At 47.6% G+C, this 25,526-nt stretch overlaps 1 protein-coding gene and 1 non-coding gene across 2 annotated transcripts; both read right to left on the reverse strand.

Moving 5' to 3' along the window:
- Positions 1 to 6,667: 6,667 nt before the first annotated feature.
- On the reverse strand, positions 6,668 to 17,019 carry AMHR2 (anti-Mullerian hormone receptor type 2). The gene is made up of 11 exons (XM_078338158.1): positions 16,971 to 17,019; positions 16,484 to 16,666; positions 16,051 to 16,242; positions 15,709 to 15,786; positions 15,382 to 15,500; positions 15,051 to 15,266; positions 9,320 to 9,434; positions 9,009 to 9,181; positions 8,656 to 8,803; positions 8,352 to 8,488; positions 6,668 to 7,163 (listed from the first exon to the last, which is right to left on the reverse strand). Exons 1-11 carry the CDS (start codon positions 17,017 to 17,019, stop codon positions 6,867 to 6,869), a joined length of 1,707 nt encoding a protein of 568 aa, XP_078194284.1. The 3' UTR covers positions 6,668 to 6,866.
- On the reverse strand, positions 14,561 to 14,667 carry LOC118144561 (U6 spliceosomal RNA). Its single transcript, XR_004729329.1, has one exon. It is a non-coding gene; the product is annotated as a U6 spliceosomal RNA (small nuclear RNA).
- Positions 17,020 to 25,526: the final 8,507 nt, after the last annotated feature.

Consider the following 25,526-nt stretch of genomic DNA (forward strand, 5'->3'; position numbering starts at 1 on the left):
AGGCTTTCACTTCCTAGTCACACAGACCCCTTGCTTCGGCACCCGCCTCTGCTACTGCCTAATTGGTAATTATGTGACCACTCGGCTGATGATTGGACAAGAGACTAATCAATTACTCTGGTTCGCCTGAGGAGGAACCAGTTATTCTAGGGGCGGAGCCGAGTCCTGTATTGCTAGACCAGTACAGAGAAGCCGGAAATCTCATGGGGGAGGGGCTAGTGGGACAGCGCTAGAGGGGGCCGGGGCTGGCTGCCGGGCAAAGTACTAGAAACACCGAGAAGAAACTCTGCCCTTGCTCATGGTTCATTGGGTGCAATAACTTGTAAAGTGAATACACTATGGTTAAGTGTTGTAATACAGATAAAGACAGAGTTCTCGGCAAGGGCAGAGGAGCTGCTGAGTCCCAGCCCCAAGCCTCGTTGCCGGCTCCTTCTTACACTCTCAAGGGAAGCAAAGAAACATATCTTGAGGAAAATGCAGAGATTTCATAATCTCTCCCAGGATTCCCTCTGTCAATTGTGTAGCTCCACCATCTGTCGAGTAGCCTAAGCCAGAAACCAAGGAGGTCATCTGTGATGCCTCTCTCTCCTTCACCTCCCTTGCCCCAAATTATCAGTTTTGTCTCTCAAATACATCTGGAATCTCTCCACTTCTCTCTTGTCTTCCCTGCTCCTATCCTGCCATCATCTCTCGCCTGGATTCATTTCTCGCCTGAATTACACAATGGCCTCCTTAAAAAAAAAAAAAAAAAAAAATTGACCTAATGAACATACATTGAACCATGCGTTCAAAACTTAAAGACTGCTAATTATTCTTAAGCACACTTAGAGCATTTATAAAAATTGGTCACATTCTAAGCTAAGCATGTCTCAACTGACAAAATTCAGTTTTGAAAGAATTGTTCAATACGTATATATTCTCTGACCACAGTGTAAAATATAAGCAAACATACAGATAGATTTTATTTTATTTTTTTTTAGACAGAGTCTCGCTCTGTCACTCAGGCTGGAGTGCAATGGTGTGATCTCGGCTCACTACAACCTCCGCTTCCCAGGTTCAAGCAATTCTTCTGCCTCAACCTCCTGAGTAGCTGGGATTATAAGCTCCCACCACCACGCCCAGCTAATTTTTGTATTTTTATAGAGACGGGTTTTATCATGTTGGTCAGACTGGTCTTGAAATCCTGACCCCAAGTGATCCATCCACCTCGGCCTCCCAAAGTTCTAGGATTGTTTAACTGTCATTCAGTCTGGGCACAGTGGTTTATGCTTGTAATCCCAGCACTTTGGGAGACCATGGCTGGAGGATCACTTGAGGCCAGGAGTTCAGGACCAGATTGGGCAACATAGTAAGACTCCATCTATACAAAAACAAAATATTAGCCAAGGGTGGTGGCACTTGCCTATAGTCCCAGCTGCTCAGGAGGCCAAGATGGGAGGATTGTTTGAGCCTGGGAGATGGAGGTTGCAGTGAGCCAAATTGCACCACTGCCCTCCAGTCTCGGCAACAGAGCAAGACTCCATCTCTAAATAAATAAATAAATTGCCTTTCAAATAACCATAGAAAGAATAAACCATGGTGAAAATTAAATACTTAGAAATAAGTAGGCCAGGCGTAGTGGCTCATGCCTATAATCCCAGCACTTTTGGAGTCCAAGGCGGATGGATCACATGAGGCCAAGAGTTTGAGACCAGCCTGGCCAGCCTAGCAAAACTGGGTGTCTACTAAATATACAAAAAATGAGCTGGACATGCGAGCCGGATGTGATGGCACGCATCTGTAATCCCAGCTACTGGGGAGGCTAAAGCATGAGAATCGTTTGAACCTGGGAGGCAGACGCTACAGTGAGCTGAGATAGTGTCCTGGGCGACACAGCAGGACTCTGTCTCAAAAAAAAAAAAAAGTGGGATACAAAAAATTTAAAGACAAAAAATTTTATGCCAAATTTGTCATATTAAACTAAAGCCTTTGAAATATTTTAAACTTTTTTTTGGCCGGACGTGGTGGCTCACGCCTATAATCCCAGCACTTTGGGGGGCCAAGGCGGATAGATCACAAGGTCAAGAGATCGAGACCATCCTGGTCAATAAGGTGAAACCCCGTGTCTACTAAAAATACAAAAATTAGCTGGGCTTGGTGGTGCACGCCTCTAGTCCCAGCTACTCCGGAGGCTGAGGCAGGAGAATTGCTTGAACCCAGAAGGCAGAGGTTGCGGTGAGCCGAGATTGTGCCATTGCACTCCAGTCTGGGTAACAAGAGCGAAACTCCATCTCAAAAAAAAAAAACAAAAAACTTTTTTCCCTTAATTTTTATTTTTAGTTCTGGGGTACATGTGCAGGATGTACAGGTTTGTTACATAGTTAAATGTGTGCCATGCTGGTTTACTGCTCCTACCAACCCATCACCTAGGTATTAAGCCCAGCATATGTTAGCTACTTTTCCTAATACTCTCCCTCCCCCTGCTCCTCCCTCTAACAGGCCCCAGTGTGTGTTGTTCCCCTCCTGTGTCCATGTGTTCTTACCATTTAGCTCCCACTTATGAGTGAGAACATATGGTGTCTGGTTTTCTGTTCCTGCATTATTTTGTTGGGGATAATGGCTTCCAGCTTCATCCATGTCCCTGCAAAGGACATGATCTCATTCCTTTTTATGGCTATATAGTATTCCATGGTATATATGTACCACATTTTCTTTATTCAGTCTATCCTTGATGGGCATTTGGATTAATCCCATCTCTTTGCTATTGTGAATAGTGCCACAATGAACATATGCATGCATGTATCTTTTTAATAAAATTATTTATATTCCTTTGGGTATATACCCAATAATGGAATTGCTGAGTCAAATTGTATTTCTGGCTCTAGATCTTTGAGGAATCACCACATCATCTTCCACAATGGTTGAACTAATTTACATTCCCATCAATAGTGTAAAAATGTTCCTATTTCTCCACAACCTTGCCAGCATCTGGTTTGTGTTTTTGTTTTTTGTTTGTTTGTTCGTTTTTTGTTTTGAGATGGAATCTTGCTCTGTTGCCTAGTCTGAAGTGCAGTGGCAAGATCTTGGCTCACTGCAACTTCTGCCTCCCAGGTTTGAGCAATTCTCCTGCCTTGGCCTCCTGAGTAGCTGGAATTACAGGTGCCTGCCACTACACCTGTTAGTTAGTTAGTTAGTTAGTTAGTTTGTTTATTTATTTATTTATTGTATTTTTAGTAGAAACGGAGTTTCACCATGCTGGCCAGTCTGGTTTCAAACTCCTGACCTCAAGCAATCCACCCACTTTGGCCTCCCAAAGGATTACAGGTGTGAGCCACCAGGCCCAGCCTGTTGTTTCTTGACATTTTTTTTTTTTTTTTTTTTTTGAGATGGAGTTTTGGTCTTGTTGGCCAGGCTGGAGTGCAGTGGCCTGATCTTGGCTCACCACAACCTCTGCATCCTGGGTTCAAGGATTCTCCGGCCTCGGCCTCCCGAGTAGCTGGGATTACAGGCACGTGCCACCACGTCTGGCTAAGTTTTTGTATTTTCAGTAAAGACGGGGTTTCACCATGTTGGCCAGGCTGGTCTCAAACTCCTGACCTCAGGTGATCCGCCCACCTCAGTCTCCCAAAATGCTGGGATTACAGGAATAAGCCAACAGGGCCCAGCCTTGACTTTTTAATAATCACCATTCTGACTGGCATGAGATAATATCTCATTATGGTTTTGATTTGCATTTCTTTCATGTTAGTGATGCTGAGCTTTTTCTCATGCAGTTTGTTGGCTGCATGTCTTCTTTTGAGAAGTGTCTATTCATGTCCTTTGCCCACTTTTTAATGGGGTTGGTTTTTTTCTTATAAATTTGAGTTTCTTGTAGATTCTGGATATTAGACATTTTGTCAGATCACAAAAATTTTCTCCCATTCTGTAGGTTGCCTGTTCACTCTGATGATAGTTTCTTCCACTTTGCAGAAGCTCTTTAGTTTAATTAGATCCCATTTGTCAATTTTTGCTTTTGTTGCAATTGCTTTCGGTGATTTCATCATGAAATCTTTGCCCGTGCCTATGTCCTGAGTGGTATTGCCTAGATATTCTTTTATTTTGAAATAGTTTTAGACACACAAGAATTTGTAAAATTTACCCAGCTTCTCCCAACGTTAGTATCTTATATAACGACTACATTTTGGCCGGGCTACGTGGCTCATGCATGTAATCCCAGCACTTTGAGAGGCCAAGGCTGGTGGATTCCTTGAGCTCAGGAGTTCGAGACCAGGCTGGGCAACATGGCGAAACCCTGTCTCTACAAAAAATACAAAAATTAGCTGGGTGTGGTTGTGTATATCATACTCCCAGCTACTCAGGAGGCTGAGGTGGGAGGATCACTGGAGCTTGGGAGACAGAAGTTGCAGTGGGCCAAGATCATGCCACTGCACTCCAGTCTAGATGACAGTGAGCCATGGTCTCAAAATAAAATAAAAAAAGACTACTACGTTTTGATGTATTTTATATTAGCTTTTTGCAAAATACTTGAAATAATTTGGAAGGTTTTCTAAGGTCTACGACAACTTAGTTATACACATTCTTTTTTTGTTTGTTTTTTTCTGAGACGGAGTCTCACTTTGTCGCCCATGGTGGAGCACAGTGGTGCAATCTTGGCTCACTGCAACCTCCGCCTCCCGGGTTCAAGTGATTCTTCTGCCTCAGCCTCCTGAGTAGCTGGGAGTACAGGCATCGTGCCCGGATAATTTTTGTATTTTTAGTAGAGATGGGGTTTCACCATCTTCACCAGACGTCTCGAACTCCTGACCTTGTGATCCATCCACCTCAGCCTCCCAAAGAGCTGGGATTGGCCAGACACGGTGGCTCACACCTGTAATCCCAGCACTTTGGGAGGCCGACGTGGGTGGATCACTAGGTCAGGAGTTCGAGACCAGCCTGACCAATATGGTGACACCCCGTCTCTACTAAAAATACAAAAATTAGCAAGGCATGGTGGTGCGCACCTGCAATCCCAGCTAGTCGAGAGGCTGAGGCAGAGAATTGCTTGAACCTGGGAGGTGGAGGTTGCAGTGAGCCAAGATTGAGCCACTGCAATCCAGCCTAGGGAATAAAACGAGATTCTGTCTCAAAAAAAAAAAAAAAAAAAAGGCCAGGCATGGTGGCTCATGCCTGTAATCTCAGCACTTGGGGAGGCTGAGGCGGGCAGATCACGAGGTCAAGAGATCAAAACCATTCTTGCCAACATGGTGAACCCCATCTCTACTAAAAAAAAAAATAGCTGGGTGTGATGACACACACCTGTAGTCCCAGCTACTCGGGAGGCTGAGGCACAAAACTGCAGGAACCAGGAAGTCAGAGCTTGCAGTGAGCTAAGATCCTGCCACTGCATTCCAGCCTGGCACCAGAACAACACTCCGTCTCAAAAAACATATAAAGAAAGAAAAAGAAGTAGGCCCTGCCTAGGCAGCCTCAGTGGGACTTGAGAACTAACTGGACGTGGATGAGAGCTGGGTCACAGGAAGGGACAAGAGCATGCTCTGGGAAACTCCTGCTCAGTTAAGACATGGTTCAAGCATCCCGTGCTCTGTGAAGCATTCCTGCTCAAGTCTCTCCTGCTACCCCTAGGACAGTGTACCGGACCCCAACAGTGCGATGTGCAGGTCATTGAGCACCTTTAAGGCAGTGATTTTGTTGTGTTTGCCTTTCTTTCCCCAGTGCCCACCATGAGATACCACCTTTAAAAATAAATTTTGAGGCTGGATGTGCTGGCTCATACTTGTAATCCCAGCACTTTGGAAATCCTTCACTTGAGCCCAGGAGTTCAAGACCAGCCTGGGCAACATGGCGAAACCCTGTCTCTATGAAAAAAATACAAAAATTAGCTGGGTGTGGTGGCGTGCATCTGTAGTCCCAGCTACTTGGGAGGCTGAGGTGGGAGGACCGCTTGAGCCTAGCGGGTCAAGGATGTTGTAAGCAATGATCACAGCCTGGGTAACAGAACAAGAGCTTATCTCAAAAATAAAAATAATAAGCAATTTAAAATGCTGAGTGCAGTGGTTCATGCCTATAATCCCAAAACTTTGGGAGGCTGATGTAGGAGGACTGCTTGAGCTCAGGAGCTCGAGACTAGCCTGGGCAACACGGCAAGAATTCATCTCTTCAAAAAATAAAAAATTAGCTAGGTATAGTGGTACATGCCTGTGGCCCTAGCAACTTAGGAGGCTGAGCCAGGGGGATCACAAGAGCCCAGGGAGGACAAGGTGATTGTGTCATTGCACTGCAGCCTGGAAAGATAATCTGTCTCCAAAAAATAAATACATAGGCTTGGTGGCTCATGCCTGTAATCCCAACACTTTGGGAGGCCGAGGCAGGAGGATCACGAAATCAGGAGTTCAAGACCAGCCTGGACAGCATAGTGAAACCCCGTCTCTACTAAAAATGCAGAAAATTAGCCGGGCATGGTGGCATACACCTGTAATTCCAGCTACTCGGGAGGCTGAGGCAGAATTGTTTGAACCTGGAAGGCAGAAGTTGCAGTGAGCTGAGATCATGCCACTGCAATTCAGCCTGGGTGTCAGAGTGAGACTCCGTCTCAAAAAAAAAAGATAAATAAATAAAAATAAATGTTGGTGGAAGAGGAGAGAGACAAGAGGGTCCCTGGATTACAGGAATAGAGAAAGGCCCAAGGATATGCGTCAGGAAAGCTGACTTTATTCTGTTTCCGGTGCATACCTACCCCCAGTCACTGGTCAGAACTGCCATGGACTGGATGCCTGTGGAAGAGTCCAAGGATTCGGCAGGTGGGAAAGGCAGTGGTGAGACAGACAAGACAGCTATACAATTGCCATATTTATGTTGGCATGTACATTGACTATACATAAATTGCATATTTACATGGGAGAAAAGGTACAGGCAGGTTGGGGATTCATGGAGCAAGGGCCTTGCTGAACACTGAAGTGGCAGGCACTCCGCTGAGGCCTACAGGGGAGGATGGCAGGGGCAGGAGTTGAAGTACAGTCTTCTGGGCAGAGATATGGGCAGCCATGTGGACAGCCCTCTGGGAAGGGATGGCTCTCCTGAGGATGGGCCAGGGCAGCCAGACGCTGCTGTACACACTCAGCTGTCAGCCGTGCTTCTGGGTCTGCATCCCAACAGTCTTCTAGGAGCTCCCTCAGCCCATCAGGGTCCTGGGAGGAATGACAGGGGGAGGGTTGATCCTAGGGAGCTTGAGTGGGCCTCAGGGTTAAAAGGCATCTTCAATGTCCATCACTCTCCTGTTTTCAACACTCCATTTCCGATTTTCCTGGAGCCTCCCTCCTCTCCCTCTTGCTAAACTCCAGGCCTCTGAGTCTTGTTCTCTATGAAACAGGCTCTCTGGGGCCCTTCCATACAGCCCACCATTTCCTCTGAGGAGCTAATATAGATTGACAGCTTAATATGCTAATGGGAAATTACTCTCTTTCTGCTCAGAGAACCAGAGTCTTCTGCAAGTAATGCCTGGTTTCTGTTAGCTAACCTACCTGACTTGTGCAGTGGAAAGTTCAGATCAGATAGCAAGAGAAGGGACATTCTGTTAAAAAAGTATTGATGCGCCGGGCGTGGTGGCTCATGCCTATAATCCCAGCACTTTGGGAGGCCGAGGCGGGTGGATCACGAGGTCAAGAGATCGAGACCATCCTGGTCGACATGGTGAAATCCTGTCTCTACTAAAAATACAAAAAATTAGCTGGGCATGGTGGCGCGTGCCTGTAATCCCAGCTACTCAGGAGGCTGAGGCAGGAGAATTGCCTGAACCCAGGAGGTGGAGGTTGTGGTGAGCCGAGATCACGCCATTGCACTCCAGCCTGAGTAACAAGAGTGAAACTCTGTCTCAAAAGAAAAAAAAAAAAGTATTGATGCAAAGTCTGGAATTTTCACTGTGAGGCCACTGCTTTCACCCTTTATACCCAGAACTGCCTTTTATTGGGTCACAGCAGAAACATTATCAATGCATGACAGAATGGGGACTTGTTGAATTGACAGGAGAGTGGACAGGGCAGAGCTCAGAGCAAGAACAAAGCCAAAGAGGGCTTCCTGGAGGAGGGGACTAAGGAACAGAGCTAACTGATGGTAGAGAGAAGAGCAGGCTAGGCAAGGCTGAGCAGGAGGAAGGTGTGTGTCTCAGGTAGATGGAACGGACTGTGTGAGACTTAGAGTGGAAGAAGATGAACTGAGGGAGAGAGCAAGTTTGCCCAGTTCCAGCTAAGCCTGAACAAGGAGTGATGGGAGATTAGAGGAGATATGAATAGACAGACTGGCCCTGGCAGAGACATTCTTGAAGCCCATGCCCAGCCCCCACTCCCCAGGTCCCCAGCCCAACAGCCTGGGCCTCTTACTGTGGCAAAGCAGCGCCACGTGGATGGGATGTAGGGACGCCTCCTCTCCTGAACTGCCAAGGCCCATAGCTCATCGGAGGTGGGGGTACTGCCCAATTCTGCCTCATAGGCCAATTGGAAGGGTGGTGGTCTGCTGTCTGGAGAAAGGTAGAGGGGATGGGTGTCAGTTAGCCCTAGGGGTGCCTACCATGTAGAAAAGCCAAGAGGGGGAAGAGCAGAGCTTTCTTGGGACCAGGTCATGTTGGGGTGAACCTAGAATGGGCAGGGAGTACCCAGGGAGGGGAATGGTACCACCCATCCTTACCAGGCCTCAAATCTGGGCAGCGGCTCAGGATCTCCCACAGGAGCAGAGCCAAAGAGTAAATATCAGCTCGTCGGAGGGCCATGCCCCAATCCTGTAGGTCCAGAGTCTTGTCTAAGAGCTCTGGTGCCATGTATCTCTGGGTGCCAGCCTGAAGAGCAAGGCACAAAGGGCCAAGAATCATCTCTGTGGCAACCCTCATTGCAGCAATGGTCCATGCAATATCCCCGCAACCACAGACTCAGCAGTGTCTCAAATGCTGCAGGCATTGCTACAACTATTAACACACAACAGCAGCACTGCCATCAGCAGCACCACCATCATCCTGGGCCTCACCGGTTATCCGGAGAACTCACTTCCATGATGGCAGCTGGGCCTTGTGGTTGAGTAGGGGTCCAGCCAGGGGGCTGAGTGAGGCCAGGAAGCACCATGGCAAGGCCCAGGTCTCCAATGGCACAGGATCCATCTTCCCGAATGAGCACATTCTGGCTGCTCAGATCTCGGTGGGCAATACCTGGTTTATACTGGCCTGTGGGGGAATTCCAAGGTTGGAAGAACATGGATCTTATTTGTCTCTCTTTTGACCCAATCCTTCCCCTCCAAACTAAGAGAGAATCAGAAACATAGCAGTGTGGCTCCCTTGACTCCCTATTCCCAGCTCACCCACCATTCTGCCAGCGCTCCTCATGGAGAAATGCCAGGCCCTGGGCCAGGGACAGTGCCATCCGCAGGGAACTTCCCCAGTCACTAGTGTGTCGGGTCAAGTAGAGGCACAGGGAGCCCTGGGGAAAAGCAGAGAGAAGAGGACAGTACACAAAGCTGGAGGCAGCTGATCCATTTCAGGGAGCAAGATCAATTGACAGTCTTCTCCCTGCATCTCCCCAGCAGACAGACACACTGACAGATGCTGGCCAAGACAGTAGGTAGAAGAAGTAAGATTGTGCATCGATTGACATGAAAAAATAGTAACTCTGGGTCAAGGGTACTGAGCACTTACTGTAGTCCAGGCCCAGTGTACGTGGCCTCCTGTAATCCTTGTGACAACCCTAGGAGGTAGGTGCTCCTATCACACCCTGGTTTAACAGATGAAGAGCTTTTCCTTAAAGAGCTAAGGAAACATGCTTGAATCCGTTGATGAGGCAGGAGTGGAGCTTGAATCCAAACACTCTGACTCAGGGTCACTTATTAATAACCAGCAGCTTATACTGACTCAGAAGACATGGAGCAAAGACGGAAACAGAGGAGGCAAGGTAAGCTATTCGGGCATCCCTCACGAACCACCTTGTCTGAGGTGTCAGGCCTGTGTACACATGGATGGGCAGAGCCAGTGGATAACAGAGTAGCAGGTGGAGGGAAAATGGGAATTGGAGGGAAAGAAGCAATAGAATCCCTTATTCAACAAGTGTTATAGAGCACCTTCAGTGGCCATGATCTGTCTTCAGGCACAAGATGGCTCAGGGAAGGTAAGAGATAAAGAAAGCAAGGCTGGGCGTGGTGGCTCACACCTGTAATCCTAGCACTTTGGGAGGCCAAGGCAAGAGAATCACGAGGTCAGGAGTTCGAGACCAGCTTGGCCAACAGGATGAAACTCTGTGTCTATTAAAAATACAAAAAATTAGAATAAGGAACAAAATGAATAAATAAAAATACAAAAAAATAGCCAGGAGTAGTGGCAGGTACCTGTAATGCCAGCTGCTCAGGAGGCTGAGGCAGGAGAATTGCTCGAACCCAGGAGGTGAAGAGAGACTCGGTCTCAGAAAAAAAAAAAAAGAGAGATAAAGAATGCAAAGGCTGGGCATGGTGGCTCACATCTGTAATCCCAGCACTTCAGGAGGCTGAGGTGGGTAGATCACGAGGTCAGGAGTTCAAGAACAGCCTGGCCAAGATAGTGAAACCCGGTGTCTACTAAAAATACAAAAATTAGCTGGGCATGGTGGCTCTTGCCTGTAGTCCCAACTATTTGGGAAGCTGAAGCAGGAGAATCACTTGAACCTGGGAGACGGAGACTGCAGAGAGCTGAGATCGCACCACTGCACTCCAGCCTGGGTGACAGAGCAAGACTCCCATCTCAAAAAAAAAAAAAGAAAAAGTAAAAAGAATGCAGTAAACCCCAAGATGGGAAAATTAACTGAGTCCAGAGGGGAATAAAGCAAGAATGATTAACCCTGCCTGGAGAAGTCACAGAAATTTTAACAAACAAAAACGTGATATTTGAGCTGGGCCAGGAGGTATGGGTCAAAGAGGGAATTTTCCAGAATTCAAGATTTCAGAGGTGCAGAAGCTATAGGTGCTGATAAAGTCCAGGGGAAAGCCCCTGCATCTGAGCACTGAAACAGGTTGTACAGGTTGAACTACTTACAATAGGGAGCTGTCCCACGTGGACAGAGACACACACAGTCCTGATGGAGGGGTAAACAGGAGGCAATAGACAAGATGATGAGGAGCCAGCTCTAGAGTCACGCAGATTCTGGGCAAATGACTTTCCTTTTCTGAGCCCCATGTGGATAATCATTCTTTCCTCACAATGTGTTTGTGAAGGGTAAGTTTGAAAATGTGTTTAAAGTGGGCACTGCAGCCAAGTGGGGTGGTTCATGCCTATAACCCCAGCACTTTGGGAGGCTGAGGTGGGCAAATCACTTGAGGTCAGGAGTTCGAGACCAACCTGGCCAATATGGTGAAACCCCGTCTCTACTAAAAATACAAAAATTAGCCAGGAGTGGTGACAGCACACCTGTAATCCCAGCTACTTCGGTAGCTGAGACAGAATTGCTTGAACCCAGGAGGTAGAGGCTGCAGTGAGCCGAGATTGTACCACTGCTCCCTAACCTGAGCAACACAATGAAACTCTGTCCAAAAAAAAAGAAGAAGAAGAAAGGGCAGGGTGGCTCCCAGCACTTTGGGAGGCTGAGATGGGCAGATTGCTTGAGGTCAGAAGTTTATAGCAATCATGTTCACTCTTAAGTAAAAAGAAAAAGTAAATAAAAGAAGAGGTCAGGAGTTCAAGACCAGCCTGACCAACAAGGTGAAACCCCATCTCTACTAAAAATACAAAAATTAGCTGGGCATGGTGGCACACTCCTGTAATTCCAGCTACTTGGGAGACTAAGGCAGGAGAATCACTTGAACCTGGGAGGCAGAGGTTGCAGTGAGCCGAGATCATGCCACTGTGCTCCATCCAGTCTGGGTGACAAAGTGAGACTCCATCTCAAAAACAAAAAGAAAAAGAGTATGTAGTGTAATACCTAGCAGGAAGCAGATGGGAAATTATACAAAAGCTTAAATAGTCCCAAATTAATTTTTGAGATGTAGTCTCGCCCTGTTGCCCAGGCTGAAGTGCAATGGTGCAATCTCAGATCACTGCAACCTCCACCTGCTGGGCTGAAGTGATTCTCCTGCCTCAGCCTCCCAAATAGCTGGGATTACAGGCACGGGCCACCATGTCCAGCTAATTTTTGTATTTTTAGTAGAGACGGGGTTTCACCATGTTGGCCAGGCTGGTCTTGAACTCCTGACTTCAGGTGATTCACCCACCTCATCCTCCCAAAGTGCTGGGATTACAGGTATGAGCCACGGAACCAGGCCTTTTTTTTTTTTTTCAAGATGGAGTTTTGCTCTTGTTACCCAAGCTGCAGTGTAATGGTGCAATCTTGGCTCATTGCAACTTTTGCCTCTCTGATTCTCCTGCCTCAGCCTCCCAAGTAGCTGGGATTACAGGTACGTGTCACCACGCCTGGCTAATTTTTTGTATTTTTAGTAGAAACAGGGTTTCAACATGTTAGCCAGGTTGATCTCAAACTCCTGACCTCAGGTGATCCACCTGCCTGAGCCTCCCAAAGTGCTGGGATTACAGGTGTGAGCAACTGTGTCCAGCCAAAAGTCCCAAATCTTTAGCAGGCCCATAGGGCCTGGTGTGGCTGGCCTCTGCCTACTGTTACTTCTTCTTATTGTTCATTGCTCTCCCCATCAAGTCACATCTTATTATTCTTTCTTATAGTTCAGTGGTGCTGTCTTCTAGCACTTAGCACACTTGACATTTGACGCTTGTGTTTACTTGATCCATTTCTGTCTCCTCTGCTAGTCTGTAAGATTTGTAAAGGCAGGAACCGTGTTTTTCCTGCCTTCTAACATAGTGCCTGACATATAGTTCATAATTATTTGTTGAATTAATATATGAATGAGTTTGGAGGGCTATGTTTGGAGGTATTTCCTTAACAATGTTGGGGTTTTTAAATTTGTTTTTTGGGGTTTTTTTGACTGGGCACAGTGGCTCATGCCTGTAATCCCAGCACTTTGGGAGGTCAAGGAGGGCGGATCACCTGAGGTCAGGAGTTCGATACCAGCCTGGTCAACATGGTGAAACCCTGTCTCTAGTGAAAATTCAAAAATTAGCCAGGCAAGGTGGTGGATGCTTGTACTCCCATCTACTGGGGAGGCTGAGGCAGGAGAATCACTTGTACCCAGGAGGCAGAGGTTGCAGTGAGCTGAGCTCGTGCCATTGCACTCCAGCCTGAGCAACAGAGCAAGACTTTGTCTCAAAAAAAAAGAAAAAAAAATACACACACACACACACACATATATATAAACATGTATTGTTTATGTAATTAAAAAATAATAATAAATACTATTATTATGAGATAGGGTCTTACTCTGTCACCTAGGCTGGAGTGCAGTGGCACAATCTCAGCTTACTGCCAGCCTTGACCTCCCCAGGCTCAGGTGCTCTTCCCATCTCAACCTCCTGAATAGCTGGGACCATAGGCATGTGTCACCATGCCCAGACAATTTTTTGGTTTTTGTATAGGTGGGATTTCACAGTGTTGCCTAGGCTGTTCTTGAATTCCTGGGTTCAAGCAATCTGCCCACTTTGGCCTCCCAAAGTGCTGAGATTACAGACTTTAGCCACCACAACTGGCCTATTTATTTATTTATTTATTTATTTATTAAGACAGAGTGTTGCTGTCACCAGGCTGGAGTGCAGTAGCACAATCTCGGTTCACTGCAGCCTCCGCCTCCCGGGTTCAAGCGATTCTCCTGCCTCAGCCTCCCAAGCAGCTGGGGCTACAGGTGTGCACCACCATGCCCAGCTAATTTTTGTATTTTTTTAAAGTAGAGATGGGGTTTCACCATGTTGGCCAGGATGATCTCGATCTCTTGACCTTATGATCTGTCTGCCTCAGCCTCCCAAAGTGCTTGAATTACAGGCATTAGCCACCAGGCCCAGCCAGCCTAATTATTTTTAACATTTATTATTATTATTATTTTATTAATTATTATTATTTTTTTAGATGGAGTGTGGCTCTGTCACCCAGGCTGGAGTGCAGTGGCACAATCTCAACTCACTGCAACCTCTGCCTCCTGGGTTAAGCGATTCCTGTGTCTCAGCCTCTTGAGTAGCTGGGATTACAGGTACTTGCTACCATGCCTGGCTAATATTTGTATTTCTAGTAGAGATGATGTTTCACCATGTTGGTCAGGCTGGTCTCGAGCTCCTGCCCACAAGTGATTCCCCCACCTCACCCTCCCAAAGTGCTGGGATTACAGGCATGTGCCACCACACCCAGCCTATTATTATTATTATTTTATTTTGAGATGGAGTATTGCTCTTTCACCAAGCTGGGGTGCAGTAGCATAATTGCAGCTCACTGCAAGCTCCGCCTCCCGGATTCAAGTGATTCCCCTGCCTCGTCCTCCTGAGGAGCTGGGACTACAGTGTGCACCACCACGCCCAGCTAATTTTTTTTTTATGTTAGTAGAGATGGGGTTTCACCATAGCCAGGACGGTCTTGATTTCCTGACTTCATGATCCGCCCACCTCAGCCTCCCAAAGTGCTGGGATTACCAGTGTGAGCCACACCCGGCCCCTATTATTATTTTTTGAGATGGTCTTGCTCTGTTTTTTTTTTTTAATTTATATATGGAACGCTTCACTAATTTTCGTGTCATCCTTGCGCAGGGGCCATGCTAATCTTCTCTGTATCGTTCCAATTTTAGTATATGTGCTGCTGAAGCGAGCACGATCCTGCTCTTCCATGCCGGAGTGCAGTGGCATGCTTGTGGCTCATGCAGTCTCAACCTCCCAGGCTCAAGCAATCCTCCCACCTCAGCCTCCTGAGTAGCTGGGACTACAGGTGTGCAACGCCATGCTGAGCTAATTTTTGTAGTTTTGAAGTTATGGGGTTTTCTCATGTTGCCCAGGCTGGTCTTGAGCTCCCGGGTTTAACTGATCCACCCACCTTGACCTCCCAAAGGCCTAGGATTACAGGTGTGGGCTATCTTGTGTGGCCATTTTTAATGTTTTAGAAAAGAGAAAATCTAAAGCAGAAGCGTGAACAGGGCCCAGCTGCTGTGTAGCCCCCATCTCCATACATACACACATATACGTTCCTTGATGCTCTCACCTTGGGATGCAGTTCCAGTATTAGCAGGGGCCCAGAGCCCCCGCGGCTGGCGGTGATAAATCGGACAACGTGGTCGTGCTGTAGGCCTGGCAGTTCGTACAGTGCTCTCTCAGCTCGGAACTGAGCCACAGACCTCGGTGGGAAGGCCTTGATGGCAACCAGTTTGCCTTGCAGCTGCCCAGCCCAAACCACTGCATGACCTCCTTCCCGGATTACCTGGTAGGGACACTGTGCTGAGTGTTGGCCTCTCAGCTATACCAGGGCAAGGCTTCCTCCCCAGCACAACCTCCAGGAGTGCCCAGAGGAGCCCTTCTTTCCCTCCCTGGGGCACCTGGGAGAAGCACAGCTCGGGCAGCTCCTGCAGCTCCGCACTCCAGTCCCTGGCTGAGTCTGGCCCTGGCTCTGGCTCTGGCTCACCTTGAACTCCGTAAGTCTTTCGCTGTAGCAGGGCTGGAACAGAGAAGAGCCTTAGGGTTAGGGTGCGCATGCATGGGGACAGGAAAGGGGACTTTGTGGAAAGGCAGCTTTGTGAGAGGTAATGGGAGTCTGGGAATCAGGCTACAGAGATCCCAAGACCATGGGGTCAGGGGTGCCTGGAGAGGGGTCAGAGCTTTGGGGCAATCTGGGGTCACAAGGGAGGGATGGGGTGGATTAGTACCCAAGATGATGATGCCCACCAGCAGCAGGAGGAGGAGGAACAGCCCCAGCAGCACCAGTGCCATCCAGATGGACTCACCTGGACATCAAGGCAAGAATGCAGGCTGGTGAACCCTGACCCAAACCTGCTCTCTGCTCTTCCCCTCCTGAGAGTTTGCTTCTCAACCCACCCCCACCCTGGTCACAAGACCCCTTATCTCCCAGTCACCAGGGTAACCAACTTCCCAAGGCCAGGAGGAGGAAAGTATGGGGTGGGAGTAGGGTGAGAACTAGCACTGGTTCCACCTCTCATCCTAACCTGGGCCCCAGCCCCTACCAGGTTCCAGTACCCTTGGGTGGCTACCTGGGGTGACCTGGGGACCCTGGGAGTCAGGAGTCCCAGGGCTCCCTGGAGGAGGCAGATGACTGTAATTGGCATTGCAGAAGTCAGTGCCACAGGAGCAGGTGAAGAGAGTGGAGCCAGGGCTGGGGTGGGCTCGGGGACTTGGGTCACAGTGGAGGGACTCACAGCCTGGCTCATCACTGTCTCGGCATCCTGATGGGGTGGGATTAGGGGAAGAGGAGAGAAAGAAGGAGCAAGGAAGAAAGCACAAAGTGGTGTGGAAACAGAGGATAAATCCCTTCTCTTTCAGAGGCATCCCTTCCATCTCTCATGGGCTTTTCTTTCCCACCATGAAATATTCTATTTCTCCCCTTCCCCCTTGGCTGCCACCCACACCCCAGGATGTGTCTGTCTCCCACCCTAGCTATTGCCTGCCATATACTTTGCCATTCACCTTGCATTTCCACCTGTGCCCGGTCTTGGGTCAGGTTCCAGATCCCAAAGCAGCAGCGGCTGTGGAGGCAGCGGATAGCTCTGGGGAGCTCTGGGTCTGCATCTAGCAACTCTCCCAATGTCTTTGTGCTTCCCCGCACTCCGGGGGACTCAAAGAACACACAGGTTCGCCTGTTTGGGGGTGCTGAGGCCCAGGATGGGGAAAGGAAAGGATTCAAGATGGGAGTGAATGCAGAGGCCGAAAAGTGGCCAAAAGAACAGACAAAACATGTTTCACATCCCAGCGTCAGTATGGTAAAGCCACAGGAGGAACCAGGGTCAGCAGAGGCCTGGAACCTGAGCCCTGCCATGGGGACACATGGCTCTATCCTTCATCTTCACTCACCCAGCCCACTCACCACTCTTCCAAAGGGGTGGCTGTTGCTTCAAGCACCCCTTTCCCTCGCTGGATGGATGGAAAGACCCTGCCCCTCCCTGTCGACGCTTACCTTCCACAGCTGAGGGAAGTAATGCCCAAAGCCCCAGAGACCCAAGCATCTTGCTGGAGGATGGCAGCAGCAGGAGAAGGAGAGCATGAGCCAGCACAGCTGCCCCTGGCCAAAGCTTTCTTCAGATACAGGGCATCGTGGGACTTCTGATCCCTCAGTCCCCAACTCCGCCCCCCTCATCCTTTCCCAGCCTCTGTGGGGGAGAAGGCTGCTGTGGGGGAGAGGGTGGGTGTGGGGAAAGCAGGGAAAGAAAGGGAGGAGCAGAGAACCAATCTTATATCCTCTTCTCTTCTGCAGCCTCCTCTTTGCTCTGCAAAGTGGGAGGAGGGGACCTTGGAGGCCCAGCTGAGAACCCAGTGATGCCTAATTTCAAATCTCTGCCCTTTGCTGACCTTGGAAGAAGATGCAGACTCTGTTGACTCTTTTCAGTAGGAAGCCAAAGTGAGGTCAAATGCTTAGAGTCATTCAGCTCTGCCCAAGATCCTTTCTAGCCTAAGATCCCTTTATATTCAGGGTTCACATCTGTAGCTGCTTGGGCAGAGGAATGCCTCACAGCCCATACTAGAGGTTACCTTGTTTTCCAAACTTAAGAATCAGAAAGTATACCAGAATTTTTTTTTTTTTTTAAGACAGATTCTCGCTGTATCACCCAGGCTGGAGTGCAGTGGCACAATCTCAGCTCACTGCAACCTCTGCCTCCTGGGCTCAAGCGATTCTCCTGCATCAGCCTCCTAAGTAGCTGGGACTACAGGCACCCATCGCCATGTCTAGCCAGACGTAGTGATGGGTGCCCGTAGTCCCAGCTACTTGGGAGGCTGATGCAGGAGAATTTTTGTATTTTTTAGTAGAGACGAAGTTTCACTATGTCAGCCAGGCTGGTCTTGAACTCCTGACCTTGTGATCTGATGCCTCGGCCTCCCAAAGTGCTGGCATTACAGGCATGAGCCATCACGCCCAGGCCAATTTATCAGAATTTCTTAAAAACACATTGAGTCTGGGTGCGGTGGCTCAAGCCTGTAATCCCAGCACTTTGGGAGGCCGAGGCGGGTGGATCATGAGGTCAACAGATCGAGACCATCCTGGTCAACATGGTAAAACCCCGTCTCTACTAAAAAAATACAAAAAATTAGCTGGGCATGGTGGCATGTGCCTGTAATCCCAGCTACTCATGAGGCTGAGGCAGGAGAATTGCCTGAACCCAGGAGGCGGAGTTTTCGGTGAGCCGAAATCGTGCCATTGCACTCTAGCCTGGGTAACAAGAGTGAAACTCTGTCTCAAAAAAAAAATTGAGCTGAGCTAAGTTGCCCAAGGTCATTCAGCTAGGAAAGAGCTGGGATTTGAACCTAGGCAAGTCTGACTCCAAAGTCCAGGCTCTCTTCTTTGCATTCCACCATACTGCCTGAAACACATACAAAATTCAACAATGAAAAAAAAAATTACTGGGCCGGGTGCAGTGGCTCACGCCTGTAATCCCAGCAGTTTGGGAGGCTGAGGCCGGTGGGTCGTCTGAGGTCAGGAGTTCAAAACCAGCCTGGCCAACATGGTGAAACCCCGTCTCTACCAAAATACAAAAATTAGCTGGGGGCGAAGGTTCGTGCCTGTAATCCCAGCTATTCAGGAGACTGAGGCAGGAGAATTGCTTGAGCTCATGAGGCAGAGGTTGCAGTAAGCTGAGATTGCACCATTACACTCCAGCCTGGCGACAGAGCAAGATTCCGTCTCAAAAAAAAAAATTACCACTTACTACTATACTTGGACATTTGAATTTAAATTGTTGAGAAAATATGCACCATTAATTGATGGCCAACAGACCACCAACTAAAAAGGGAGGGTACAATTCAAACTATCACCACCAGAGGTCAGCAGAAGAGAAATTCCCAGCTGCGGTGAGAGGGCAGAAAGTACCTCCTCTGATGACTAATACACATAGTACACCTTGTACATTTACTAAGCTGCAGGGACTATAAAATGTGAAGGGCAGGCACAGGATGTGGAGAGTTTCAGCATGGAGATGGGAGGAAAGGGCTATGGCTTGTTCTGCAATAGAGACCGAGGAGTCCAACTCCACCAGACTCTTTCCCAGAGCAAAAAACAACAGAAATAGGCCAAGCGCAGTGGCTGACGCCTCTAATACCAGCACTTTGGGAGGCCAAAGAGGGCAGGTCACCTGAGGTCAAGAGATCGAGACCATCCTGACCAGTGTGCTGAAACCCCATTTCTACTAAAAATACAAAAATGAGCTGGGCATGGTGGTGTGTGCCTGTAGCCTCAGCTACTCGAGAGGCTGAGGCAGGAGAATCACTTGAACCCAGGAGGCGTAGGTTGCAGTGAGCAGAGATCTCAGCCACTGCACTCCAGCCTGGCAAAAGAGCGAGACTCTGTCTAAAAAAAAAAAGAAAGAAAGAAAGAAAAAGAAAAGAAACTCCAGTGGATTCATGCCTGTAATCCCAGCACTTTGGGAGGCCGCGGTGGCGGATCATCTGAGGTCAGGAGTTCGGACCAGCCTGGCCAACATGGAGAAACCCATCTCTACTAAAAATACAAAATTAGTTGGGCATGGTGGCACATGCCTCTAATCCCAGCTACTTAGGAGGCTGAGGCAGGAGAATTGCTCAAACCCAGGAGGCAGAGGTTGCGGTGAGCCAAGATTGTGCCATTGCACTCCAGCGTGGCAACAAGGGCGAAACTCTGTCTAAAAAAAAAAAAAAAGAAGAAGAAAAAGAAAAGAAACAACAGAAATAGGTAATCACTTCCACACCTGTGAGCATCTGGCTCCCTGAGATTAGAGTCAGTGGGGATTTATCTGTTTCCCTAGCTTTCTGTCCCCCTAGTGACTACCTGGAAACCCTTTTCTTGGAATGATCAGGCTTAGACCAGGGATGATAGTCTGAGTACTGACTTTTTCTTTTCTTTTTCTCTCTTTTTTTTTGACTTTTTCTTTTCTTTTCTTTTTTCTTTTTTTTTTTTGAGATGAAGTCTCGCTGTTACCCAGGCCTGAGTGCAGTGGTACAACCTTGGCTGACTGCAACCTCTGCCTCCCGAGTTCAAATGATTCTTGTACCCCAGTCTCCTGAGTAGCCGGGATACAGGCGCACATCACCATACCCAGGTAATTTTTTTTTGTATTTTTAGTAGAGACAGGGTTTCGCCATGTTGGCCATGCTGGTCTTGAACTCCTGACCTCAGGTGATCTGCCTGCCTCTGCCTCCCAAAGTGCTGGGATTATAGGTGTGAGCCACTGCCCCTGGCCTGAGGACTGACTTTTTGATTCTGGGGTCTTTCTTCTGGGCACCTGCACATGAAAGGAAGAGACAATAGTTGTGAAACACCAGCTAGAGGAATGACCAGGGTGGAGACAGCCGCCCATCCTTTCTTGGTCACTTCCAGGAGTCTGCAGGGCCTTGCCAGTAAGGTGGAATGTTGTACTTCCAGCTACTTTCCTTCACTGGCTCCCACATCAGATAAGTCTGGGGTGCTGTGTGTGGTGGGGGTTGAGGGGAGGTTTGAAGGTGAAATAGTTTCTTATGTCTGGAATGTCTCAGGAGACTATCTCCTCCAGAGTGGGAGCAGGGTAAGGATCAGGCAGAAAGGCAGTCTCCTCACCCAGAGCTTTGAATAACTAATTCTTTCCAAGCTAGAAACATTCCAGTCAGGTTTATGGGAACTATACCTGCTCTGGGCTGTTAGGTTTTAGAGTTAAGATGGTATTAGAGGCTGGGCGCTGTGGTTCATGCCTGTAATCCCAATTCTTTGGGAGGCCATGAGTTTGAAACTAGCCTGGGTAATGCACATAGTGAGACACCCATATTTATTTAAACTTTTTTATTAAAAAAAATTTTTGGCCGGGCGCAGTGGCTCACATCTGTAATCCCAGCACTTTGGGAGGCCAAGGCAGGAATATCACCTGAGGTCAGGAGTTCGAGACCAGCCCAGCCAACATGGTGAAACCCTGGCTCTAAAACAAACAAACAAACAAAAAATTTTTTTTATTTTTATGTATTTATTTTTTTCTAAGCTACTCAAACCTGTGTACTCATATATTATTTTAAAAAAAAATTTTTTTTTGAGACGGAGCTTCGCTGTTGTTACCCAGACTGGAGTGCAATGGCATGATCTCGGCTCACCACAACCTCCGCCTCCTGGGTTCAAGCAACTCTCCTGCCTCAGCCTCCTGAATAGCTGGGACTACAGGCGTGCACCACCATACCCAGCTAATTTTTGTATTTTAGTAGCGACCGGGTTTCACCTTGTTGACCAGGATGGTCTCGATCTCTTGACCTCGTGATCCACCCGCCTCGACCTCCCAATGTGCTGGGATTATAGGTGTGAGCCACCGCGCCTGGCCTATTTAAATTTTTTGAAAAGTATTTTGTTTTTGAGACAGTCTTGCTCTGTAGCCCAGGCTGGAGTAAAGTAGTGCGATCTCAGCTAACTGCAACCTCTGCCTCCTGTTCAAGCAATTCTCCTGACCTCAGCTTCCTGACCTCAGCTTCCCAAGTAGCTGGGATTACAGATGCCTGCCACCATGGCTGACTAATTTTTTGTATTTTTCTTTTTTAATAAAGATGGGGTTTCACCATGATGGCCAGGCTGGTCTTGAACTCCTAACCTCAGGTGATCCACCCACCTTGGCCTCCCAAAGTGCTAGGATTACAGGTGTGAGCCACCGCGCCTGGCTAGATTTTTTGTATTTCCTTTTTTTTTTGAGATGGAGTTTTCGCTGTTGTTGCCCAGGCGAAGTGCAATGGCATGATCTCGGCTCACCGCAACCTCCGCCTTCTGGGTTCAAGCAATTCTCCTGCCTCAGCCTCCCAAGTAGCTGGGACTACAGGCGCACACCACCATGCCCAGCTAATTTTTGTACTTTAGTAGAGACAGGGTTTCACCTTGTTGCCCAGGATTGTCTTGATCTCTTGACCTTGTGATCCACCCGCCTCGGCCTCCCAAAGTGCTGGGATTATAGGCGTGAGCCACTGCACCCGGCCTGTATTTTCAATAGAGATGCGGTTTTACCAGGTTGGCCAGGCTGGTCTTGAACTCCTGATCTCAGGTGGTCTACCTGCTTTATCCTTCCAAAGTAATGGGATTACAGGCATGAGCCACTGTGTACTGCCGAAAAAATGTATTTCATTAGGTGCTGGGCCTACAAAGATGTGATTACTGACCTCCAGGAACTCGTAATGTAGAAATACAGGCAGATGTATTAGATAAGCAACCAGAAAACTATTTCCTACTAGATGCGTGAGCAAAGGGCTATACAAATAGATTCTTCCTAGGGCATAGAAGAGAAGAAGGGTACCCAGAGAGTTTCACAGAGAAGGGGATATTTAAATAATCTCAAAAGTAAACACAATGGTAAAAGGCGAACAGCTGTTCTAAGCAAAGAGAATGGCAAGAGTAAAGGCAAAGAGACATAAACACAAAGCCTTGTGTGTTAGAGGTGGAAGGAGTGAGGAGGAAGCAGTATGAGATATGAGGCAGAAAATCACCTTAGAGAGAGACAGACCAAATTGGAAAGGCTTTCGATTATGTATCAAGGAGCTTAGACTTTTCCTAAAAGCAAAGAATTTTAGGCAGGGGCCTGGTGGCAATGTGGAAGATGGATGACTACTGGGGTTTGAAGAGGTCAGCTGCAAGACCTAAGCAGCAAACACAGTGAGTACTGGGACAGTGGACATGAAAATAAAAGAGTAAAAATTTGCTATATACTGTCTAGGTAATATTGACAGGATTGGTAATCAAATGAATAGTAGGTGAAAGGAACTAAAAGATGATTCTGAGGTTGAGTGATCAAGGAGTGGTGGGTGATATTATTAAGGGAGATGTTGAAACACAGGAATTATTTCCCCTTCTACCATGTTGAGTTTATCTGGAGGATATCCATATGAAAATGTCTAGCCAGCAGACTTCCAGGCCAAGAGAAAAGTTAGGGCTCCCAATCTGGGAGTCATTAACATGGACATAATCCTTAGAGTGGATGGGACTTGTTTAAGGGCGAAAAAGGTAGAGAAAGAAAAGGACACAAGACAGGAAACACAAATAGTTAAGAGACAGAGGAATAAGTGGCTATGAAGGAGACTAAAAAATAGAGAAATGTTGAAGGAAAACCAAGAGTGTATCAGTGTTGTATTCTATGAGAAGAAAGCTCTAAGATATAGTAGTCAAAGGCAGCACATTGAAGCAGTGAGATCTAAGAGGTTAATGACTGAAAGATCACTGGAGCTGGCAACCAGATGGCTGATGCTAATGGGAAATTTTCTGGTAAATGGTGGATGCTGAACAAAGTAGCCTGGGTCAGGCACAATGGCTCACGCCTGTAATCCCAGCACTTTGAGAGGCCGAGGCAGGTGGATCACTTGAGCTCACGAGTTCAAGACCAGCCTGGGCAACATGGCAAAAAAACCTATCTTTACAAAAAACACAAAAATTAGCCAGGTGTAATGGTATACTCCTGTAGTCCCAACTACTTGAGAGGCTGAGGTGGGAGGATGACTTGAGCCTAGAGGGTGGAGGTACAAGTGAGCTGAGATAAGAGTGATACCACTGCACTCCAACCTGGGCAATAAAGCCAGATCTTGTCTCAAAAAAAAAAAAAAATTACACAAAAACCAAACCCACAAAGTAGCCTGAGGATTGAATAAAGGAAGAGAAAAATGAGTGTAAACTACTTTCACTAACTTTGGAAATGGAAAAAACTAATCGGTAGCTTGAAGAGGAAGCTGAGGTTTTTCAAAATGGGGGAAGGGGGAATACTTGAACATGCTTTTTTGTTGTTGTTCTTTTTTAATTTTTATTTTTTTAAGACAGGGGTTTCACCATGTTGATCAGGCTGGGCTTGAACTCCTGACCTCAGGTGATCCGCCCGCCTTGGCCTCCAAAGTGCTTGGATTACAGGCGTGAGCCACCAGCCTTGCCTGCTTTTTTTTTTTTTTTTTGAGACAGAGTCTCGCTCTGTCACCCAGGCTGGAGTGCAATGGCGAGATCTTGGTTCACGAAACCTCCACCTCCAGGTTCAAGCAATTCTCCCTGCTTCAGCCTCCCAAGTAGCTGGAATTACAGGCACCCACCGCCATGCCTGGCTAACTTTTGTATTTTTAGTAGAGACAGGGTTTCACCATGTTGTCCAGGCTGGTCTCAAAATCCTGATCCCAGGTGATCCACCCAGCTCAGCCTCCCAAAGTGCTTGGATTACAGGCATGAGCCACTGCCCCTGGCCTGAACATGCTTATAGGTTGACAAAAGGGAACCAAGGAGAGACTGAAGATAAAAGAAGATACTGCAACAAAGAACAAAAATAAGTCAAAGAAACAGGTTGAGAGCACAAGTGGCAGGGTCGGCCTTACCAAAAAAAAAATTACTCTACTAAAAAGAAAGATGGGGCTGAGTGCAGAGGCTCACGGCACTTTGGGAGGCCGAGGTGGATGGGTCACTTGAGGTCAGGAGTTTGGGACCAGCCTGGCCAACATGGTGAAACCCCATCTCTACTGAAAATACAAATTAGCCAGGTGTGGTGGCACACACCTGTAATCCCAGCTATTTGGAAGGTGGAGCAGAATAGGTTGAACCTGGAAGCAGAGGTTGCAGTGAGCCCCAAGATCATGTCACTGCACTCCAGCCTGGGCGACAGAGCAAGATTCATCTCAAAAAAAAAAAGGAGTAAATTGGTGAAAAATAGATGTCTGTATGGAGAGGGAAATTTGAGACTCCATTTTCTCTGTGAACTAAGAGGCAAATTATCTGCTGAAAATGCGGTCAGGATTGGCAAACTGGCAGTTCATGGTATCTGCCTTACTGGTGAAACTATGAAGTCCTTGGTGTCAGGGCCTTTTTAAAAGATTTTCGGCTGGTCCGAGTGCAGTGGTGTTTACAACTAATTGATCACAACCAGTTACAGATTTCTTTGTTCCTCTCCACTCCCAATGCTTCCCTTGACTAGCCTTTAAAAATAAAATAAAATAAAATAAAAACTTTTTCATTGTCAATATAAGGGACTTTTTTTGACAGCGAGTCTCACTGTGTCACCCAGGCTGGAGTGCAGTGGTACGAGCTCGGCTCACTGCAACCACTGCCTCTGGGGTTCAAGGATTTCTCCTGCCTCAGCCTCCTGAGTAGCTGGGATTACAGGCGTCTGGCACCATGCCTGGCTAATTTTTGTATTTTTAGTAGAGATGGGGTTTCACCATGTTGGCCAGGGTGGTCTTGAACTACTGACCTCAAGTGATCTACCCACCTTGGTCCCCCAAAGTACTGGGATTACAGGCATGAGCCACTGCACCCGGCCTTATTTAACTTTTTAATCCTCAAACTAAGCATACAGTAAAGTCTCAATAAATGTTTGTTGAATGAATACATGATGCAGCTATTAAGGGCTCACTTAAGGCTGTAGAAACAAAACACATCCCAGAACAAAAAACACGAATGAAGTTAAATATTAAAACGTTATATTGCTAATGGCTATGTAAGGAATCAAAACAGCTGAGTTGGCCGGGCGCGGTGGCTCAAGCCTGTAATCCTAGCACTTTGGGAGGCCGAGGCGGGTGGATCACGAGGTCAAGA

The sequence above is a fragment of the Callithrix jacchus genome, chromosome 9 (genome assembly GCF_049354715.1).
Source record: "Callithrix jacchus isolate 240 chromosome 9, calJac240_pri, whole genome shotgun sequence".
Classification (NCBI taxonomy): Eukaryota; Metazoa; Chordata; class Mammalia; order Primates; family Cebidae; genus Callithrix; species Callithrix jacchus.

Bases quoted from the DNA above. Each gene is read 5' to 3' on its own strand.
- AMHR2 (XM_078338158.1), bottom strand. From the start codon at position 17,019: ATGCTTGGGTCTCTGGGGCTTTGGGCATTACTTCCCTCAGCTGTGGAA. The intron at 15,501-15,708 runs GTACTAATCCAC...TCTCTGTTCCAG, and splicing joins GGTGGGCATCATCATCTTGG to CCCTGCTACAGCGAAAGACT. The intron at 8,804-9,008 runs GTGAGTTCTCCG...CTTGCTCTTCAG, and splicing joins GCCCAGCTGCCATCATGGAA to GCTGGCACCCAGAGATACAT.